General features: G+C 42.0%; 1 protein-coding gene across 1 annotated transcript; it reads left to right on the top strand.

The window, feature by feature from the left end:
- Positions 1-36: 36 nt before the first annotated feature.
- Positions 37-8,739, top strand: LOC130182552 (uncharacterized). The gene is made up of 9 exons (XM_056397551.1): positions 37-162; positions 3,851-4,148; positions 4,829-4,885; positions 6,128-6,187; positions 6,303-6,362; positions 6,764-6,792; positions 6,873-6,965; positions 8,022-8,114; positions 8,275-8,739. Exons 2-9 carry the CDS (start codon positions 3,851-3,853, stop codon positions 8,293-8,295), a joined length of 711 nt encoding a protein of 236 aa, XP_056253526.1. The 5' UTR covers positions 37-162; the 3' UTR covers positions 8,296-8,739.
- Positions 8,740-9,269: the final 530 nt, after the last annotated feature.

Raw genomic sequence — 9,269 nt, 5'->3', positions numbered from 1 at the left:
AAAAGTTTAGCATTTATGTTGGGTAACTAGGACGGCACACAGGTGGAGGAAACAGTGTTGGTATCTGCCACTCACCAGAACAGTTCCTCCTCCCCCCTCCGGCTGCCAAGTAGCTATAAACCTCGAAGACGGAAAAAGTCTGTGGTTGAAGAAAAAAGCAAAGTGAGTATTGATTGATTTACTTTATTGCTGATATTTAATCACTGAGAGGAGAGCGGTTGTTTGTTTGTCGGTGTGTGTGATATTGTTTTAACATTGACTCACTGTTGGCTCCAGAGGATTAAACTGAAGGATGAAAAGTGAGGGACGCAAGTGGCTCACTGTTTTTACTCTTGTACTGTTGAACTCTGCACACAGAAAGATTCAACAGGAGCTGTTGACTGAAAGATTCGTGAGGTTCAGTTCTGCCTTTTGTCAGAAAACAGAGAACAGATATTAAAATCAATACAAGTCATAACAAGATCAAATGATCAAATACCTTCATAAGCCAATATTCATAAACAATATTTCCATGTGTGTCCTGTGTGTTCTCCAGGCAGGATGTGCTTTGATGATTGTTGACTGACTTACATTAAGGTGGACGTGGTTGATAAAAGGAAAGATTTGGTTATAAACAATTTAACCCTCCTATTATCCTTGGGGTCAATTTGACCCCATTCAATGTTTATCATTCAAAAAACAATAGTTGGCTTTTTTTTTTTGCTCCATATTTCATGACTTTTCCTAATTTGATGGGGACAACTGATTAAGCGTAAAATTATCATGATAATATTTTTTCAATGTGCTGAACGCATATTGCACGCATCGGTGGTCCTCTGGGGTCAATTTGACCCCAAGCTGTTTTAGCTGTGTAAAACTTGTCTGTCTGTGTGTGTGACCTAACATGCCCACACCTGCAGGTGCAGAGTTGATACTTTTGAGTTGATACATAATGGGGGGAACTTTCCCGCTCTGTGGAGGGCGGGGTATTCCTGCAAGGACATTGGTAGTTCATGCAAAATAAGGGAGGAGCAAACATATAAAAGCTTGCATTGCAGCCCTCTATCCACATCATTCCTCTTTGTGCTCTGTGTACACTGCAATCTGCACGCTCTCTCATTTGAAAATGTCTTCTGGGAAAAGGTTTACTGTCAATGACGTTTTGGAACAGCTCTTTGACAGTGAAAGTGACATAGAGGAGAATGTTTCTGAGACAGAGGATTGTGTTGAGGAGGACCCTGATTTTGAGGCATTCTCATCTGATGAGAATGAGAGTGTTGACCCTCCTGTTGCTTCTCAACCACCAGCAGACACGATCCTTTCCAAAAATGGAAAGATAATATGGTCCCTTTCCCCACTTAGACAGCAAGGTAGACTTAGCGCTACTAATATTATCAAAATGGTTCCAGGCCCCACAGATATGCAATCAGCCATGTTGAAGACATCAAGTCATCATTAGAGCTCTTCATAACACCATCGATTGAGAATATTGTACTTGGGATGACAAATTTAGAGGGGAAGCGTGTGTATGGGGACAGTTGGAAAGACTTGGATGTAGTCGACTTGGAAGCCTACATTGGCTTGCTCATTTTGGCGGGAGTTTATAAATCAAAAGGTGAAGCAACAGCAAGCCTTTGGAACGCTGAGACTGGAAGGGCAATATTTCCAGCCACCATGTCAAACAAACAAGGCACGGCCGACGCGAACGTGACAAACTTGCGGCAATAAGGGATGTGTGGGACAAGTGGGTGCAGCGTTTACCCCTGCTTTACAATCCAGGCCCCCACGTGACTGTCGATGAGTGCTTGGTTGCGTTTCGTGGGACAGCGTTTGCACAGTCCAGCTTTGCATGGAATATGCAGGTTTACACAGGCAAATCTCCTGGCGAAGCACCGGAAAAAAATCAGGGCACAAGGGTTGTGCTTGATATGGCTGAAGGACTGCATGGGCATAATATTACATGTGATAATTTTTTCACATCTTATGCCCTGGGTGAGGAACTGCTGAAAAGGAAGGTAACGATGTTGGGGACAGTGAGAAAAAATAAACCAGAGCTTCCCTCTGAACTTGCTGTCAAGAACAGGAAGGTAACATCTTCAGTGTTTGCCTTCACTGATAAAGCAACTGTGGTCTCCTATTGCCCCAAGAAAGGGGAAAATGTCCTGCTGCTTAGCACCATGCACAAAGATGATGCCCTGAGCAGCAGAGAAGACAAAAAACCACAAATGGTGCTGGACTACAATGAGACAAAGGGAGGGGTGGACAACCTGGACAAGGTCACAGCCACATACAGCTGTCGACGCATGACTGCCCGTTGGCCCCTTGTCATCTTCTTCCACATCATTGATGTGAGTGCATACAATGCGTTTGTGATATGGTGTGAAATAAACAAGGACTGGAACAGGGGAAAACTGAGCCGCAGGAGGATTTTCCTGGAGCAGCTTGGTAATGCACTGGTGAAACCACAGATTGAGAGAAGACGATGCCTTCCAAGAGCATCAACAGCTGCTGCAGCTATTGTGAGGGACATACAGACAGAGACAAACACCCCAACTCCTCCAATGGTACAAACCGCGGGCAAGAAACGCGGCAGGTGTCAGGTTTGTCCCACCCGAAATGATTCCAAGACCAGCATGACCTGTTCGCAATGCAAGAAATATGTCTGCAAGGAGCATGCACACACTCTCTGCACATCCTGTGTACAGTAGTGCAGACTAAAAGCTTGACTGTGGGCATAAAGAACTGTTCCATGTTCTGACTATCTGACTGTTGTTCTAATTATGGTTTCTGTTTCACAAATGGGTGAATTTTCAAACATGTAACCCCCCCCCTACACACACACACACACACACCAAAAAACACACAAAAAAAAAAAACAAAAACAAAAAAAAAACACCAAAAAAACATAAACAAAAAAAAAAAAAAAGGAAAAAAAAAACTCTTTAACTCTGCCACTGCCGGTCCCAAGCCCGGATAACAAAAGAGGAGGGGTGAGTATGACTTCATAGTGACTAACCACAAATATGTTACAAGAAAAGGAGATAAAAATAAGTAAATAAATATGTTTATGAGAGGAAAGGGGGGCTTATCAACATCAGTCAATATGGTTCATTCTGTGAGAGTCATGAATGTGCACCCCAAATTAGAAAAGATTTGGATGAAAGATTTTCAAGATACACTAACTCTAAAACTGAAAGTTTGACCTGATGGTGGCGCTACAGGGAAGGTCATATCATCACCAAAACCAATAGGATTCATACTCTTGTGGTCATTAATGTTGTCAGTAAATTTGAGAAGATTTGTATGAAAAGTTTTCAAGATAAATTAATTCTAATTTAAAAGTTTTGCCTGATGGTGGCGCTAGAGGGCAGGTAAACTCACTGATAGGTTTCATTATCAAGGGGTTATTTATGTATTCAACAAATAAACAAAGTGCCTGACACAAAAACTTGGTCAACAATTTTCTGTAAATCATTTTCTGGAGGCAAATATACCTGGGGTCAAATTGACCCCAAGGGTAAAATGTGTTAGTAATATTTGAGGATAATACGAGGGTTAAAGAGGTTAGGGTTTGACAAACGATGATGATGAATCATCAGTCGTCTCCCTGTATCAGTGGATTCATTCATTCTGATGCTTCAGATATCTGTAGTGTTGGAGAAGCAGTCGTCAGGCACCAGCTGATTTTCTTTTAAAACTGTTAGTTGTTGTGTCTCAAAATTACACAAGGTAGTGAAGCGGTAGGTGTGAATAACTGATTTCCTAAATGTAAACAGGTCGTATTATTGTTGGTCTTATCACTCTTGTTGTCATCAATGCCTTCAGGTGTCTTTCATTTGAAAAACTTCTCATTTGTCTCTTTGTGTCACAGATGACTCAGGATTTTGAAAGAAGGTGGACGATAGCCCTGAACTCCATCCTGGAGGAACTGAGAGAGAACGAATACAACAAGTTGCTGTTCTCTTTGGACAAAATACCCACGAGTGTGAAGTATGCCAAGACCAGAGAAGAAATGCCCCAGATAATCATCCAGCACTATGGAACAGAAAAATCCATCACTGTTATAAAGAAAGAAATGGAGCAGCTGCCTCGGATGGACTGTAGAGTCCAGGGCCCACTGCGCCCCTTTGTGGACAAACTGAAGAAAAACAACCAGAAAAAGAACAAGAGTGAGTTCACAGGTCACCGACTCTTCACACCCCTTATTTTTATTCATGATTAATTTTAAACATTAAATCACAGAGAATGAAACTGGGATTTCTGACACTTATTGTCAAAGTCAAAACAAATCTTTCCAAAGTGGACTAAACAAATATGAAATAAACAGACGGGACTGTGCAGAGGTTTTAGGACCGTTAGATGTTTAGATTCTTCTCATCATCAGTCTCATCAGGAGACGTCCAGAGTCCAAACACACAGAGTCATAAAGAACTAACTTCAGAGACCTGATCCAGCATCATGGAGTCGGTCTGGATCACATGAGGAGACAGGAGAACTGAGCCAGGTTCTCTGAGATGTTGGAAAAACCTACCAGACAAGAACCTGAGCAGGTGTACCAAGGAGAACCGACCCTGGTTTAAATGCAAACAGAGTCACAGCAAATACTGCTCTGGTTTAGGCTTTCACTCTTTCCTCTACACTCACTTTACTTTCAGCGCCTAAAACTTTTGCACAGTCCAGAGAGGCTGCCAGATCCCTCCTCTGGGCTGAAATGACCACCACCTCTGGTAGTAGTGTTTTATTTCTGTCGAGCAGTGTTTCTGAAAAGACATTTAAACACAGCAGCTCACCGCAGAGAAAACGCTCCGCCATTTTCAAACTGTTTCACTTTTTAAAACGTCTTTTTCAGGTAAGACGACCGAACCTGCTGGAACTTCAGGGTTAGTCAAGAAAGGAACTGCAGCTGGTAGGTCAACACACACACACACACACACACACACACACACACACACACACACACAGGATTCTTGCACCATTTTAAGAGTCAAATTTAATGCTTTTTAAGACTTTTAAAGAATTTTTAAGACCTCAACAAATAAAATTTAAGACTAAAAAATGTCATAATTTCTTTGGTAGAAAATACTCAAATTTATTTTATTTTAAACTCAATCAAAGCTAACAGTTGTATTTTTTCATTTTTTTTCCTTTCCATTGTGACACAGAACAGAGCCAACAATCATTTTCCAGAATAACACTGAATAACACAAATAACACTTAAAGCAGTCTCCATTGTAAATAACTTCAATAATCAAACTCCTCAAAACAGCCTCTCCAAAGCCAAAATGTTGAAAATCATTTACATAACTGTTTGAAAAACAAGACCAATGTTATGATCTTCCTGATGAATGAAGCTATGCCATATTTGGCGAGATACGCCGTTTTATTCTCACCACAGGTGAATGACTTTACAAGCTGGGAATCGGGGAACATGGCAGCAAAGACGCCACTTTTCCTCATTAGATTTAAATTAATTATGCCTCATCGCAGTGTGGAGAACCCACAGTACCTCTGCCTTTTGGATCTCTGGTGGTAAATGAAGCTTTTCAAAGCCGACTGAGAGGTGGCGTCTGAATTTGTATCTTTAGCTCGTGCTCCGAACAACGCAGGGATTAGCCTTGAGACCCGTGGTCCCTAAGGAAACAGTCTTTTTACAAAATTTGCACGTAGCCTTATTGTTATTTTCAGCGGGGGCCAACCACTTCCTAAATGAATCCTCCTCCATCCATTTATAATTGAATTTGCACTTTCCCATCTTTGCTTTTCGAACCGCACTTTGACAACCACCCTGCGTACCGGCTGCACGCAGGCCGACGTCAGTCTGTCGCTGACGTATCGTAAAACGGCTATTAATTGTGGAGTCTCTCATTTACGACAGTATTTGTACTAAGTTAAACAAATACACGCCGTGTTTTACGGTCATCCACTGAGCTTTCCCACCGGCATTAAACGCACCGTCTGGAAATTTAATACCTACAGCAAAGTTATGGTAAATTTAAGACAATTTAAGACCTTAATTACCCGGATTTTAATTTAAGACTTTTTAAGGACCCGTGGGAACCCTGACACACACACACACACACACACACACACACTGAACTGATGACAAGCATGACATGTATGTTTAACTTTTTAAAATGTCTATTTTCAGGTAAGACGACTAAACCTGCAGGAGCCTCAGGGTTAGTCAAGAAAGAAGGAACTGCAGCCAGTAGGTCAACACACACACACACACTCACACTCACACACACACACACACACACACACACAGACACACACACACACGTTTAACTAATTGTTTAACTTTTTAAAATGTCTATTTTCAGGTAAGACGACTAAACCTGCAGGAGCCTCAGGGTTAGTCAAGAAAGAAGGAACTGCAGCCAGTAGGTCAACACACACACACACACACACACACACACACACACACACACACACACACACACAGTTCCTCCTATATGATCAAACATTAGTTTGTCCTGACGCTGATCTCCAGGGTGGAAGGGAAATCTCTTCATTAGCTCCTCCCACTGAGCTGTGACGTCATAATTACTGCACAGCATCATGTGACAGTGAGGCCCGTCCCGTCTTCTCGTGTTGTCAGGCAACGGTTTTAAATGTGTAGAGAGTGAAGCTGGTGAAAAGTTATTAATCTGCAAAATCATACGACAGTAATTAACCATCAAGCATCATGATGTTTGAGATCGACTCATATTCAAAACGTTTAGTTTCAAGTTTTCAGATTTACCTCAGAACATTCAGCAGTGACGTGTTTCTTCTTTTACAGTTCCCCAGCAGTTCGGCCAACCTGACAAGGTAAGAGTGACACGTTAATGAAGAATACTCGATAATATGTTTTTTTTTTTTTAATTCTCTCCTTTTGCATTCTGGATCAGAAACCCCCCCAGAGAGGCGGCAGCGACCTCGGTACAAACGCTGCAGCTGCGACAGCGGCGCTGAATCCTGCTCAGCTCTTAACGAAGAGGAAGGTGAAAAATGTTTTCTTGTATCTGTGGTTTGTGACAAGGCAGCGAGCTTTAATAGAGTTAGTCCGACCCTGGACATAAAGCGGGGGCGAGATATAAAGTGAAGGACTGTCAGACCAAAGACCAGGTTCACATCCAGAGTCCTGCTGCAGTTTAAACAGCAGATCACAAGGTGGTTGTTTATAAACATAAATTAAAGTTCTCATGTCTTTCTGAGGTTTTTCCCTTTTCTTCAGTGATATAGTTTCTTTAAGTTCAGCTGAGTGAAAAAGCCCAAAGGAAGTTATTCTCTCCGACAGAAAACACCGACCCTCAAATGCCTTCAGTGCCTCGTTCGTATTCCGGCTTTTCTTCCGTAACTTTTCTGTCACTATGTAAAACATTCACATGACGCCTGGCAACCAGCTACTTTAACACTTATAACGTTACCTCTGTGATATAAGAGCCACAAAATAAAAACTTACCAGTGTGAGATGTTCTGCTCTGGTTGCGAAGGTGGTTCGGGTCTGTTGTCTTCTTCTCCCCAACTTTCAGTATCAGACTCGGTCTCGAATCGTTACGGCAGAACCAGAAATTTCATCGTTACCGTGGTTACAACGGTGTTCACAGTTTCTCAAAAAGCCTCTGGGTAAGGAGATTGACATTTCTGACATATGGTCCAAGTGATTGACCAATCACAATAGAGAGCAGACTGGGCTTCTCCAAAAGTGAGTAGATTAGCCGGGAGTTAGGGGCCAAGTCAGGCACTGCCAAGATGGCGACAGTGGAGCAGCACCGCTGTTCAGAAACCTGTGGGTGACGTCACGGAGGCTACGACCATCTTTAATGCTCTGTGCTTTCTGAAAATATTCAGGACATTCAGAACATCATCAAATGACAAAGGAGGGAAAAGGTGTCTGATTATATCTGTGTAGTTTTCATGTTCATAGCTCAAAAGAACATTTTTACATTTAGTTACGTGACCGACTGTCTGTTATTAAACTCATGAATTCATGAATTCATTGGAGGCATTATTTCCAACAGGGCGTTAATTATATTGTGGTGGTTTGGTTCGTTCAGGTTGATGCTGCCGGAGCAGTGAAGCCCAAACAGATAAAGACAAAAGAACAAAGTTCATCCCTGGAGCCAACTGGATGCACCGATGTTCCCAAGGTAACTGATGTCTGAGTGTTTGCGTTTCCTCTCTACTCACCTGTTTGTTGTTCAGTTTGCTAGTAGACTGAGATATGGATTACAACAATTATTTGTTATTATTTATACAATACACGATGTCCCAAACCTTGACTGTGAATGTCAATCTGTCTTTGTGCAGGCAGAAAGTGCTCTGTCGTGAATGCGCTGATCAAGATCATAACGATCTTAAAATCCAATAAGACAAACATTCACCTGGTGGCGGAGGTCAACCAGCAGACGAAGACCTTGTTTGTGACATCTCGACTTCTGGCAGACGCATTCGGCTTTAAATTGGAGGATGATTTTAAAGAAATGTTGCCGCTCCTTGCAGAAGTGAAATTACAAGGAAATAAAATAAAAGAGATTAAGAGGCTGTAAGAATGACGTGAATCTGTGGAACAGAAACCTCGTCAACATCTTCATACATTTCTTTTTTTTTTAAATGTAACCTTCCCATTGTGGTTACCAGAGCAGTGCTTTTCTCTTTGAAATGGTTTTGGTTGCGCTTACAATTGCAGATGTGGGGTATCTCTCTGCTTTGAGGTTTGTTGTTCATGAATAAAAAGACACGGCGCAAACACTCCGACTGGTCTGAACTCCTTGTCTGAACTGAGTTGGTATTTGCAGCTGGTTTTGGCGGCTGAGCTGAGATCAGAGGAACCAAAGTCAAGAACTCAAAGTCCCTTCTTGCATCTGGAGATTAGACCAGAAATTAAACCAATGGCAGATTAAAAATCAGTGGCAGCATCAAGATGCTGTTAAAAGATTTAGTTATTTCAGACAACCTGGTCATCGGCCTACTTCCCTCATCAGAACAAAGCTGCCAGATGCATCCTGGGTTATTTCGAAGAAAGAGATCTGAAGTTTGAATGAAATAGTTCAGAACGACAATCAGTTTGTTCGATCATTTTCCTTTAACTTTTATTTGTACCCTGTTGAGAATCTGTCACACTTCAACGGTGTATGAAGATCGAAACATCTGCTTTCTAAAAATGAGAGAATAAAATACAACAATAGTGAAAAACACAGCGGTGAAGTTCACAACTCAGAACACACACTGATGGCGCCGGGTCGGTCCTGTGCCGACGTCTACCGAGGACTCCAGTGTCAGACTTTAGATCCAGAAACAACATG

Source organism: Seriola aureovittata, chromosome 15 (assembly GCF_021018895.1).
Source record: "Seriola aureovittata isolate HTS-2021-v1 ecotype China chromosome 15, ASM2101889v1, whole genome shotgun sequence".
Lineage (NCBI taxonomy): Eukaryota > Metazoa > Chordata > Actinopteri > Carangiformes > Carangidae > Seriola > Seriola aureovittata.
This window is presented reverse-complemented; position numbering and strand designations above follow the sequence as displayed.